Source organism: Helianthus annuus, chromosome 17, assembly GCF_002127325.2.
Source record: "Helianthus annuus cultivar XRQ/B chromosome 17, HanXRQr2.0-SUNRISE, whole genome shotgun sequence".
Classification (NCBI taxonomy): Eukaryota; Viridiplantae; Streptophyta; class Magnoliopsida; order Asterales; family Asteraceae; genus Helianthus; species Helianthus annuus.
The window spans coordinates 49023901-49038200 of NC_035449.2; the positions used below are offsets into that span (position 1 = coordinate 49023901).

Below are 14300 nucleotides of genomic sequence, written 5' to 3' on the forward strand. Positions count from 1 at the left end.
TAAACTTTAACTTTTCGTTCACCTCTACATCTTGAAGAGGTACTACCAGGGACTCATCTGATAGACATTTCTTGAGATTGGATACATGAAATACATCATGTACTCCAGCTAATTCTTCTGGTAGCTGTAAACGATAAGCAACTGGTCCGATTCGTTGAATCACTGGGAATGGTCCAACGTACCTTGGACTTAGCTTTCCTTTCTTACCGAAGCGTACTACTCCTTTCCAAGGAGAAACTTTTAAAAGTACTTTATCTCCTACTTGGAATTCGAGCAGCTTGCGACGATTGTCTGCGTAGCTTTTCTGACGATCTCTGGCTGTTTTTAATCTTTCCTAGATCTGTGTTATCTTGTCAGTAGTTTCTTGTACAATCTCAGGACCTGATAATTGACTTTCTCCGATTTCTGCCCAACATACTGGAGTTCTGCACTTGCGTCCATACAATGCTTCGAATGGTGCAGCTTCGATGCTTGAATGATAACTATTGTTATAGGAGAATTCAATTAATGGCAAATGGCTATCCCAATTACCACCAAAGTCAATTACACATGCTCGGAGCATGTCTTCTAGCGTTTGTATTGTCCTTTCACTCTGTCCGTCTGTTTGTGGATGATAAGCAGTACTTAGATTTAGTCGAGTTCCCATTGCTTTCTGAAAACTTTTATATAAATGAGAAGTAAAACGACTATCTCTATCCGATACAATGGAGAGCGGGACTCCATGTAGGGATACTACTTCGTCCACGTACAGTTGTGCTAACCTTTCCATGCTGAAGGTTTCTTTCATTGGTAGGAAATGAGCTGACTTGGTTAATCGGTCTACGATTACCCAAATCGCATCATTACCTCTTTTGGTTTTGGGTAACTTTGTAACAAAATCCATTGTTATGAGTTCCCATTTCCATACAGGCATTTCTAATTGTTGAAGTAATCCTGAAGGTTTCTGGTGTTCTGCCTTAACTTGTGAACAAGTTAAACACTTGGATACGTATTTGGCTATATCCTTTTTCATTCCTATCCACCAGAAATTATTTCTTAAATCTTGGTACATTTTATTATTTCCTGGGTGCATGGTATACCTAGATTTATGAGCTTCTTCTAAAATCTTATTTCTTAACTTTCCTTGCTTAGGTACCCAAATTCGTTTCTTATGGAATTTCCAAATTCCATCATTTCCTTGTTCTAGTTCTTTTAGGTAACCTTTCATCTCTTCAGCATCGTCTTTGATTGCTGTTTTCTGGACTTCTTTGATTTGTGCTATTAAATCTACTTGTAGATTTAACCTCAGAGCACGGACTTGTTTCTGTTTCTCATGGTACTTACGACTTAAGGCATCTGCAACTACATTTGCCTTTCCTTCGTGATATTGGATATCACAGTCGTAATCACTTAGCATCTCCATCCATCTTCTTTGCCTCATGTTTAATTCTTTTTGCCCAAATATATATCTTAAACTTTTATGATCTGTATAAACAGTAAACTTACTTCCATACAGATAATGTCTCCATATCTTAAGGGCAAAAATTATGGCTCCTAATTCTAAATCGTGAGTTGTATAATTTTCTTCGTGCTTTTTCAATTGTCTAGAAGCATACGCAATTACCTTCTTGCGTTGCATTAACACACATCCATAGCCTAACTTTGAAGCATCACAATATACTTCAAAGTCTTCTGTTCCTTCGGGTAAAGCTAAGATTAGTGCATTTGTCAACCTATGCTTTAAAATTTTAAAAGCTTCTTCTTGTCTAGGTCCCCATTCAAACTTAGCGGCTTTACAGGTTAACTTAGTTAATGGTACGGCTATCTTCGAAAAATCTTTGATAAATCGTCTATAGTATCCAGCTAAGCCTAGAAAACTTCTTATCTCCATAGCTGTTTGTGGAACTTTCCATTTTGTAATGGCTTCTATCTTAGCAGGATCTACATGGATACCTTCATGATTTACCACATGACCTAAGAATTGTACTTCTTGCAGCCAAAATTCACACTTTGAGAATTTGGCATAAAGCCTTTCTTTTCTTAACAGAGTTAGGAGAACGTGTAAATGCTCACAATGTTCCTTTTGGCTTTTGGAGTAAATAAGTATATCGTCGATGAACACGATTACAAATTTATCCAAATATGGTTTACAGATGCGATTCATCATGTCCATGAATGCTGCTGGCGCATTCGTTAATCCAAAGGGCATGACTGTAAACTCATAATGACCATACCTAGTTCTGAAAGCAGTTTTAGGTATGTCCTCTTCTTGTACTTTCAACTGATGGTATCCGGATCTTAAATCTATCTTTGAGAAATACCTAGCTCCTTGCAATTGATCAAAAAGATCATCAATCCTAGGTAGTGGGTATCGATTCTTAATTGTAACCTTATTTAATTCTCTATAATCGATACACATTCTCATCGATCCATCTTTCTTCTTTACAAACAGTACCGGTGCACCCCAAGGGGATGAACTCGGTTGTATGAATCCTTTGCTTAGTAATTCATCTAATTGCTTTTTCAATTCTAGCATTTCGGTAGGTGCTAATCTATAAGGTGCTTTAGCTATTGGTGCAGTACCTGGAATTAAATGAATTCTAAACTCTACTTCCCTATCAGGTGGTAATCCAGGTAATTCTTCTGGAAAAACGTCTGGGTATTCTGAGACTACGGGGATGTCCTGAAGTTCTTTATCTTTAGTGTTAATGATTACTGAAATCATATACACCATTTCCTGTTTTTCTCGAATAACTAGCCAATTTCATTACTGAGATAAATTTCAGTGGCTTTCGAGGTTTATCTCCAGTAATCAAAATTACTTCTCCTGTAGGGGTTTGAATTTCTACTGCATTTTTGTCACATAAGATTCGTGCATGGTTGGCTACTAACCAATCCATTCCTAAGACTACATCGAATCCTGCTAAATTCATTGGTAACAAATTTGCAGAAAACTTATGGCCTAATAATTTTATTTTTCCTTCTTGCCAGATTTTATCTATATTCACAGAATTTCCTTCTGCGGTTTCAACTGTGAAAATTTGCCTAAGAGTGGTTAACGGTAACTTAAGAGCTTGACAAAATGAAGTATTAATGAAACTTTGGTTCGCACCAGAGTCAAATAATACTTTTGCAAATACGTTGTGAACTAAGAACGTACCAGCTATCACATCTGGAATGAGTTCAGCCTCTTGAGTGGTCAGCTGGAATGCTCGCGCATTTCTCTTGGTTGCCCCTTCAGCTGGTTTGGCTTGGTTAACTACAGGTTTAGCTAACTTAGGACATTCAAATTGAAAATGTCCCCTTTCTCTGCAGTTATAACAAATTCTTGCTTTCTTCCTGCAGTCTTCTTCCCGATCTCCTTTTATTTTGCAAAAATTGCAAACCATGTTGCATTGTCCATAATGCTTCTTTTTGCAAATTTTGCAGATCGGAGATGATGAGGATTGCCCTGTTCCTCTTTTCTTGGTATTACCCGCACGAAATCCTTGAGTAATCTTTTGAGCTATTTCCTTCTTGCGATCTTCTTCTCTTGTGCGTACCAACTCATCCGTCAGGGTATTAGCTAATTCTACCGCATCGTCAATAGTACGAGGTCTCGCAGCTTTAACGATGTTTCGGATTTCACTAATTAACCCCCAGATGTAACGAGAGATAAGTACCGGTTCTGGCGAAGCCAGTGATGGCACTACCCTTGCGTATTCAAAGAATGTCGAAGTATAGCCCCGACAATCTACACCTAGCATACGATGACTCAGGAACTTATTTGCCATCTGTTCCTTCTCGTATTCGGGACAGAATTTTCTTTCTACCAAACTCTTAAATTCTTCCCAACCTATGGCGTAGGCTATCCTTCTTCCTTTTGCCTGCAGGACCGTGTTCCACCATTCGAGTGCTCCTTCTTTGAACAGATTTGATGCATACATCACTTGATCCTCTGTGGCACATTTACTTATTGCAATTACTGCCTCGGTTTTCTCTAACCAACGCAGTGTTGCAGTTGCCCCTTCGTTACCTGCAAATTCAGCGGGTTTGCAAGCAAGAAATTCTTTGTATGTGCAACCAGGCGTTGCAGCTTTCATTCTTTTAGGGAGTGGGGCCTGCTGCGGATCATGATCGTCATGATTGCCGCCTCCATTTATGCTGTTACTGTCGTTATCTTCTGGAATACGTTTACTAGGAATTAATTGTGGTTCGGCAGGTTTCTGAACAGCAGCTACAATTTCTGGAATAGCATGAGCTATCCCTTGGGCGATAAAGTGCTCGATATCTTGTCGGGTTATATATTGATCTTCCTGTTCTTGCTCAGATTGATTTACTTCATTAATTGGTTCATTATTAGCGTTTTCCATCTGCTAATTGGTAAAATTATTAGTGTCTAACTTATCAATGATAAAATTCACATAGATAAACACATAGATTATCACAACATACAAGCATAACCAAAATTGTCGATTTCTCGACTTTTACTTTGTTATGGTATATTGTATATGCATCCATACACACCGTATTTTACAGAGTTTTATTGCCCATTTTACAGAATTTTAAGTTACTATTATACAATACGGCTTTCTGTGGTTTAACTGACGGTTCTAGTAACGATGCTCCCTCTCATCGTACTTCCAAGTTAGATGCTCCCCCATTTCCCTGATCCTATTACCTGTACCTATCAGTTCTTCACCGAACTGACGGAGTTCAGCTAAGTTTTCATTACTCATGGGAGGATTTGGGAGTGGTTCTGGGTCAAATTGTGGAAGGAAGCTATAAGGACTGTTGACTATGTTTTGGAATTGCCAGTCATTGGTCCACCATTCCTCCATTTGGCCTAATGGTCTGGTATGAACTAGTGGGTCTGGAATAGTTGGTCCTAGGTTTAGTGGGAATTGAACTGTAGCCGGGTAAGAGAAGAGATTATCATTGATAGGCTCTAAAACATCACAATTTTCCAGTAGGCGATCTATCTCGTCCTGGAACGTGATTTCCTCAGATTGTTTAGAGCTTTCACCAATTTCTATTCCCTTTTGTTTCAGATCTATTCCTATTTCCTTTTCTGGTGGTTTTGAACTTTCTCCAGTTTCTATTTCCTTTCCCTTGCTCATGATCACAGGATTTTCTATTTTAGGGAGTCTCCTAGTGGCAGGTTTCCTACGGCGTACTTTCCTCCACCCTACGTATCTTCTCTTCTTTTTAGGTTTGGCTTTTTCCAGCTGTGGAGCTTTGAATTCCACAAGTTCTTCTATGTCAGCAATGTAACCAGTAAAGTCGTGAGAGACTTCGATAGGCACTGGATATAAGTTGAGATTCTGGAAGGGGCTTCCGACATCTCATTCATGCTGCATAGCATATATGCAAAATGCAATGTTAAAACTTTGGAACAAAGTTTAACAAACAAACACTGAAGTTTTATTGCATATTACTTTTTGTACAGAAATAACTGAAATAAACACACTGGGATTTTATTTATTTACGGGATTGTGATTTCTCTTGCTAGACCCAACTTATCGGATATTTAGAGATTAGTATTTTCTGCTACAGTAGCTAGCATATAGAGATTTGCCCATTTCCCGTCTATTTTATCTTCCCAAGGTGCACTATTACCCAATTCTTGGACTTCTGGGTTAAACCTAACTCTCTTGGTTCGGGGTTTCTTTTTCTCCTGACTCTTTTTAAGTATCGAATCCCTTTTCTCTGGGGAAAGAGGATTCTCATAGTTTGCCTTGCGGACAAAGATTCCTTCTTCTAGGTTTACTGGGTTTCTAGAAGAAGATGCCACATCTAGTTTGTGGTAGATAGCAGACAGCTTTTGCTTACCCATACTGTCACTAAAATAACCAGTTAATACAACATATAATCACCGAATAACAATTAGTTAAATTAAGTCCAAATGCTTAATTTAGGCTTAATCAGTGGCTCGATCAGTGGCTCAATTTAATTATTAGCTCTGATACCACCTTTCTGTCGCGGCCCCCGACCCACCCTGGACGGAGTCGGGGCCCGCGATGCAGATTTCAGTGGTACCCGTGGTATTTAATTTATGCGACAGCGGAAGTCTTTTTACAACAGGATCTTTTCACCGGAATATATGCTCGTTTAATATATTACACAAAGTTTAAGGGATAAATCCCATAATTTACAATAAGTTGATTTCACACAGAAATCTTTATTTTCCAAAACATGTTTTATTCATTTATTTACACTGAGCCACTTCTCTGAGCTTGATAGTGCTTTACTGCACTTTTCCTGGATCACACAGATCACCTGAAACATGTTTGAAAAAGGTTTTGTCAGCGGGAAATACTGAGTGAATCATTCCATTTTCTAAAACGACCCGTTAGTTATAAATTTACAGAATTAAGAGCGATTACAATGTTTCTATCAACCAATTATCAAGAATGGGTATTTGTCACTCGACCGGATCTGTGACTGTGGTCATACCACTATTGGGTCCCGTTGCCCCAAATAGTGACGGTTTACTCACACAGAGTAATAATCACTCACATAGAGTAATACTCACTCACATAGAGTGATAGAAATAGTAATGTGCACAATACCCCACATACCAGCTGTAATTTGGTGATTACAAAGACTTAATCCCTGTAATTATAACCTTGAAAATAATTTGAGGTATTGTAATACTTACTCACAAACTGTGAGAAAACAATTTAAAAGAAGAATGACTCACATTGCAGATTAACGAGCAATAGATATAAGCCTACTGATTAGCCTTGATTTCACCTAGTTTAACACAATGCACACACAGGCAGGTTAGTAACTAATACAGCAGTTACGACAATTCACGAGATTAAACCTTCACAACGATTAATCAGTGCGATACTCGATAATTCAATCGGATTCACAACGAATAACAGAGCATAGTCCGAATTCGAACAGCACTCTAATATCCAAGTCGAAATCACGACGAATAATCAAAGTACAAGCTCAATTGAGCAGCACCTGGACTATCGTTGGATAGTTATAATCGATCGGACGTTGAATCGTAATAGCGATCGAGTTATTACCCTGATTGCGGCAGCGTTTCGATAATCGTGTGTGTTTGTGAACTATTTCGTCTATATCTCAGAGAGTATTAAGAGTTGGGACGTCGAATGAACACCGAACTTTGAGTGCCAATCCCCTCTATTTATATCTGAAAAACACACTCCCTCGCGCCACGCGAGAGAGACGGTTGTACCCGTCGCGTGGCGCGACGGGTCTATTTCTTAGCCTAGGTTGTTTCGTGTCCAAACTAGCCTTGGTGAGCAAGTTAAACGAATCAATTTCGTTTCTACAGCAATTTAGAAGATAAACATCACTAGGGTTTAACCCCCCCTGAGTTTTAGGGGCCCTGATCCTGATTCTGATTGTTACGAAAATTTTAGGGTTTATGCGGAATCACTTGGGTTTCTTAATTAGGGTTTTCTTATTACCTAATTACCATCCTAATTATGGATTTTAGTGGCAGTTGTTACAATAATAAACCATTAGCCTCGCCACGGGGGACCCCGGGAGGGGGATCCGTGACCAAGCTCCGGCGTGAGAATAAGTAAACTTGCCGGATGAAGAAGAGGAACGTTTTCCGATGAAGGTATTCACCGGAGAGTTCTTATCTTGGTGTGAATCTAATTAATATGTTGTGTGTAGTGAATACGAGGAATGTTGGTCGGAGTTAATGAGAAGAGTAAATGAGAGTAGTAAATGAGAATAATGGCCGGAGATCCTACCTGCCTCTGTCTTATCCTTATGCCCTCTTATATAATAGCATGCCCTTATCTCCAAGAGAAATGTTCCCACACTATCTAACGGTAACCATAATGCCTTGGGAAGGTCAGACACGTGTCTGACCCCCAACGGTGCGATATCCGTCTTCATTAATGCATCACCGGACGAGTACAATGATAGTGACCGGATGCCTCTCTTATCAGACATTAAATGAGCCTGCAACCTCTTAGCTGTTTTCCCGCTTAAACTTGGAAGGGACCTTGGTGAGCAAGGATAATTTGTTTAGTGGACCTTTCAGTATTTGGGCTTCCAAAGAGAAAGGCCCAAAGCGGGCAAAGTGGGCTCCCACACTGGCCCGTCGTCAAGTCATCTTTAGTCCCTGGTTCTGAGGCCCGAGGCTCATGATCCGGGGCTGAATCACAACCGCTTAAGAGAGGCGGTTTCTCTTTGGGTGGGCCCACTCCTGATCAGTTGCTATTTGCAGTTTTGATTCATCATTACATCGCCGAATCAACTGTAGCGGGAGTTAACTCCCTAGTTGCACGTGCCCGTTTTTGAATTTTGAGAGGACTGCTGATGTGACAGTTACTTGTACGTCAGCAGTTATCTCTTTAAATACCTCCCTTAATCTCCTCCGATTTCTCATTCAAACCTCTCAATCTTCTTTCTTTCTCTGCAACTATTCTCCCCATTCACCATTTTTCTTAACCATGAGCCGTGGAGGTCGGTCATCAATAAGGTCTGTTTTAACGATGAAAGACCTGAAAACCTTTGTCGAGGCATACAACATTCCAGATCAGTTTTCCCCTTCTTTACCCGGCCCCAACGAATCGGCGGAATGCACGCCGGACAGGATACCCATCTATACTCTTGCCTTCTCTTCCTGTGGGGTCCGATACCCCCTTTCTGCCTTCAAGATTTCCTTACTCCGTCATTTTGGCGTGCATTTCTCGCAGATTCACCCTTTGGGGTTCATGAGGGTAGTTCATTTTGAACTGTCCTGTGCCGCAATCTCGGGGGAACCCTCTGTTCCGTTGTTCTGCATGTTTTATCGGCTAATTTCCGATGGTGATTGGTTTACATTCGCTAAACGTCAAAACAACGTTTCGAGGCCTTGTTACAGCTTTATGCCGACTTCGACCTACCCAAAAGACTGGAAGTGCAGGTTCATATTTGTTTCTGCGGCTATGTTACCGGAGTCCCCTGTTCCCAAGGATCTTGACGCTGCCATTGAGGATGTGGTTCCTACCCTTTCTGCGAGTGAGACTGTCCAGTGGAAAAGAATGTGTGATAACCCAACAAGGGCTTTTACCTTTTCGGAGGGGATGCTTGCTATGGGTGGTTTGAGTCCTTCCTACCCAGTTCGTCCAAGAGCCTTCTTTGGCAAGAAAGGTACTTTTTGTTCTATGTTTGTTTCTTACAATCATTTTCTTTTTTCCTTCATGCTTTTGGGGACCCTTAGTCATCTTTGGTGTCTTGTGTAGAGATAACTTTGTGGCGGCTTCTTCAAGGTGATTCCAAGGATGTGAAATATGTGGTTGATAATGAGATCGATCCCCGGCTGAATGCAGAGGCACAGGCTGCCGGGGGATCCGTCCAGGCAGGGGGCTCTGTTGCCATGGGTGGATCCGAGGAGGATCCTTCTGGTGGGGAGGAAAGTTCTCCCGACCCTCCTCCTGTTCATCCCTCCGGCCCAAGCGATGATGAAGAAGTGGAGATACAACTGGTTCGTAAAAGGAAGTCTGTCAGCCCTCATCCGGCTCCTGCACCCCGCAACATTCGCCAGAGACTTCGGAGTGCTAGTGGTCAAAAGCTCCATCCTTCCTCCAAGGCTGCCTCTGACCTTCCTCCTGTTGGAGTCAAGGGTTCCCTGTCCAAGCATTTAAAGTCCTCGAGCTTGGTGAGTGCTCCGTTACTGGTAAGTAGTCCCTTTTCTTCTTCTTTCTTTTCCCGTTATTTCTGACTTGCCCTTTTTTCTTAGGGGAGCTCCCGGGAACCTATAGAAATTCCAACTGGTCCTTCTCCTTCCCGTATTCGGGACAAAACTTCTGAGGTGGGGGTAGCTCGTTTTTCCTCGGCTTATGAGCTTTCTCCTTTGCATGCTACTGGGACTAGCAGACCTTCTTTTCAGGAAGGCCTTGCCCACCGATCCCCCCTTGCCCTTTTGTTTGCTGATGCTCGCCCCGTCACTTATGTCCCTAAATGGAAGGTAACCAGTTCTTCCGTGATTGGGACTCCTGAAGCTGCCCGAGACTTTCTAAGTCATGCTGTCCCTCCTTCACATAAATTTGTTAATTCTGCCCTGAGGGATGATCTTTTTGAAGATCAGTATAGCATGTCCTTGTGTGAGGGCTTCTTTAGGGGTGCTGGGATGCTACAAAGGATTGATGACCTGAGGAAAGCAAATGAGGGACTCAAGGCTGAGCTTAAAGCTTCCCAATCGGTTGTTGCCGGACTTAGGGGTCAGGTGGTTGACGCTGAGAGGAGGTTACAGGAGGAGAAGGTGCGTAGTATTCTCCCATTCCCCTCTTTTTTTTATTTTATATATACATACTGCCATATTCACTGGTTCTTTGTCTAGGGAGCTGGGGCTATACTTGAAAGGAAGGAGCGGGCCTGGGAGCAGGAGATGTCATCGTTGATTGCGGAGAAGGAGGAGCTTGCTGCTGAGCTGAAGCATATGAAGGAGGTTGGCTCCGTTTCTCAGGAGCAGCTTAACACTATGTATGCAGATTATGGGATAACTTCAGACGACAACCAACGGTTGGCTGGGGAGAAGCGCTGGTTGATCACTGAAGGTTTTGGAGCCTTTCTGACCGCTGTTGCCCAATCCGAAGACTTTAAGAATGGTTTGGAGGAGGTTTATAGGGCCTATAGGGATGTTGGCTATCAGGCGGGACTGAAGGATGGCTATGCTTATTCTGCCCAAGGCCTGGGCAGAAAAGAGACTCCTCTTTACAACTTCAAGGCAAAGAAGAGGTTGTCCAAACTGAACGAGGAGTTTGGGCGTAAAACCCCAGCTGTCCTTGCCAAGATCCTTGAACATCCCATGATCTCAATTGCTGAACTGAAGGCCTTGTTCTCCTCCGTTGGTCCTTCGTCCCCGCCGTCTCTTTCCGGGGGTGATCCCCAGTAAATTCTGAACATTTGACAAGTTTCGATATGGTTGTAATAACTCTAACTTACCTTAGGATACTCGTATGTTTGGCTTGACTTTATTTTGGATAGTCCTTCGTGTTGGGGACCATGTTGACCATTAATCGTATGGCTTATGGTTATGTATAGCTCCTCTTTTGCTTTGTTGCCTGTTTGTTTGTTTTATTTTGCAGGGGCTTATATCGGAGGCTAGCTTGGTGATTCCTTGGGGATTTTCAAGCTGCTTTGGCGAGGAGCTATGTCTTTACCGTGTTTGTGATAATCTTTTTAGTTTTTTGCCCCAGTTATTGGGGCTTCTTTTTGTACGTATGTTTTGTATCGAATAAAGCAGGTTCCTCTTCGTAGTTTTTTGTATACGAGTGTATTTGCACTATTTGTTCTTTGTTGTTTGCTTTGTTAAACTGTGATTGTCTGTTCGAGGCCAATCGGTGGACAAGTTTATAATGTGATATTATGTTTTTGACTTGCTTTTGTCCGTTTTTTAGGTTAGCTAGACCTTTATTAGCCCCACGGCCGGGCTTTGGGCATGTCTTGAATGCCTCATACACGTGTGTTTGTTGGTTCTAGTTATAGATTTAAAGGGTGTTCATAGGCACGTCTGCCCAGGTATGGTTACCCGCAGCTTTCAAAATGGGACACTTTCGTCCGTCTTTCATTAAACCTTCGGGGGATTTATACTTCCCTTCATAGATTGTTTACAAAAGGTTTACTTTCTGGGGGGAAAGTCCCCATACATGTAGTTTTTCCACAACAAAAGTGGCCCTTGGCCGTTTTCTCCTGGGGGCATACCCCTTACATGTAATACTTCCTGAGTTGCATCAGGTTCCAGGTCCTGGGGACCTCTTTTCCTTCTAAAGTCTCCAACTTGCACGTTCCCTTCCCGTTTGCCCATGTGACTCTATATGGGCCTTCCCAGTTGGGTCCCAACTTCCCGGTATTTTCCTGTAGACTGGCCTCATTGGCTCTAAGGACCAGGTCCCCTGGGACGAGGTTGAGCTTCTTCATCCGTGTGTTGTAGTAACTTGCCAGGAGTTTTTTTGTAGTGAGCTTCTTTCACCGCTGCTATCTCCCTTCTTTCTTCCAATAAGTTCAGGTTCATTCTTAGATCCTGCTCGTTCTCCTCATCCCTCAGCTTCATCCGGGCGGTTTGAGACCCGATCTCTGCAGGGATCATGGCTTCCGTCCCGTAGGTAAGGCTGAATGGGGTCTCCCCATTGCAACTTTTGGGAGTGGTTCGGTATACCTATAACACAAATGGAAGTTCTTCTAGCCAGCCCTTCTGTTTCCTTCCAAGCCTGCCCTTCATTCCTTTGATAACGCTCTGGTTGGCTCTCTCTACCAACCCGTTACTTTGGGCATGGGTTACAGAGGTGAATACCTGTTGGATTCTCATTTGTTCGCACCATGGCTTGAAGGGTCTCCCGGCGAATTGCACCCCGTTGTCACTCACCAGTTCCTTCGGGACCCCATATCTGCACACGATATTATCCAGCACGAACCGTCTCATTTGATCTCCGGTGATCTTTGCCAGGATTTCGCTTCGATCCACTTAGTGAAATAGTCAATGGCCACCACCACGTATTTGACCCCCCCGGGACCCTCCGGGAAAGGCCCGATTATGTCGATGGCCCATTTTTGGAATGGCCAAGATGTCGAGACCGGGACCATGGGGTGTTTATGTTGGTGGGTCATTGGTGCATGTACTTGGCAGTTATCACACTTCTTGATTTCTTCAGATGCCGTCTCGTACATTCGTGGCCAGTAGAATCCTGCGTTCATTGCCCTTCTTACAACCGTTCTTGGTCCTGAGTGCATCCCACAGATTCCCTCGTGCATTTCCCTGATCACATATTCGGCCTCTTCCATGTCTATGCACTTTAGGGACGGACCCAGGTACGACCTTCGGTATAGCTCTTCCCCAATCAGTTCATATTGTAGGGCTTTGACTCTTACCTTTCTGGCCGCCCATTCCCCTTCAGGTATGGTCCCGTCCCGGAGGAATTTAATGATCGGGGTCATCCATGTTTCTTGGGCACCTTCGACTATGGCCACTTCCGTAACGTCCAGGGAGGGGGATGTCAGGACCTCTACTTTGACTTCCTTCGCGAGGTGGTCGAATGCTACTGAAGCTAACTTGCTGAGTGCATCAGACTTTCTGTTCCTCCCTCGAGGGATGTATTCCAGTTTGAAGGTTCTGAATGCCTTAGCTGTCTCCTTAACTTTCGCCACATACTGAGCCATGATGCTATCCTTCGCTTCATATTCCCCCTGATACTGCTTCACTACCAACTGTGAATCGGTACTGGCCTCCACGTGTTTTGCTTTCATCTTCTGTGCCAATCTCATTCCTGCCAAGAGGGCTTCGTACTCGGCGGTATTGTTGGTGTTTTCGAAATCCAACCTTATAGCATATGTCAGCTCAACCCCCTCGGGGCTTATCAACGTGATGCCTGCACCATTCCCTTCTTCACTAGATGCTCCATCGGTGAACAGCTTCCAGACGGCCTCGTCCCCCCTCTTTTTTTCTTCTTCCTCCAAAGTTTCCCACCTTTGCAGTTCCCTCTCTTCGTCCTCGGGTACTTCTGCTAGGAAGTCGGCCAGTATTTGTCCCTTCATGGCTGTCCTGGGCTTGAACTCCAGAGAGTGTTCTCCCAGCTCGACGGCCCATTTAGCCAGTCGCCCTGACTGGTCCGGTTTTCTAAGCACCTTCTGGAGGGGTTGATCAGTTACTAAGGTGACCTTATGCCCTTGGAAGTATCTTCTGAGCCTCCGAGACGCAAAGACTAGGGCTAATGCAAATTTCTCTAAAGGCATGTACCGTTCCTCGGGCCTCTTAAGTGTTCTACTGATGAAATATATGGGGATCTGTTTCCCCTCCCGTTCCACCATCATGACCGCGCTTATGGTCGTCTTAGAGGCAGATAGGTAAAGGAGCAGTGGGTCCCCGGGCACCGGGGTGGCTAACGCTGGGAGCTTGCAGATGTAGGTTTTTATTTCCTGAAAGGCGGTTTCGGCCTCGGCGGTCCAGTTGAATTTGCTGGTCTGGAGGCAGTCTTTTAATACCTTCATAAAAGGGAGGGTTTTGTCAGCCACTTTTGATAAGAAACGATTTAGCGCAATCAGCCTTCCGTTTAATTGTTGGATGTCCTTCAAGGACCTGGGGGAGCGCATTTCAGCCACAGCCTAGGTCTTCTCTGGGTTTGCCTTTATCCCTCCTTTAGTTACCATCACCCCCAGGAAATTTCCTTCCTCTACCCCGAAACAGCATTTCCCGGGGTTCAGCTTCATATTTACATCCTGCATTGTGTTGAGAGTCTCAGCTATGTCGTCTATCATGGCTGCTTCTGTCAGACTCTTGATGACAATGTCGTCAACATACACCTCTAGATTCCTTCCCCTTTACTCCCTAAACAAGGTGTTCATAAACCTTTGATATGTCGCCCCCG

At 43.3% G+C, this 14300-nt stretch overlaps 1 protein-coding gene across 1 annotated transcript; it reads right to left on the reverse strand.

The window, feature by feature from the left end:
- Nucleotides 1-12357: 12357 nt before the first annotated feature.
- Nucleotides 12358-14025, reverse strand: LOC110924203. The gene has a single exon (XM_022168238.1). The coding sequence runs from the start codon at nt 14023-14025 to the stop codon at nt 12358-12360; it is 1668 nt and encodes a 555-aa protein (XP_022023930.1).
- Nucleotides 14026-14300: the final 275 nt, after the last annotated feature.

Excerpts from the sequence above, each read along its gene's own strand:
- LOC110924203 (XM_022168238.1), bottom strand. The coding sequence starts at position 14,025 with ATGCGCTCCCCCAGGTCCTTGAAGGACATCCAACAATTAAACGGAAGG.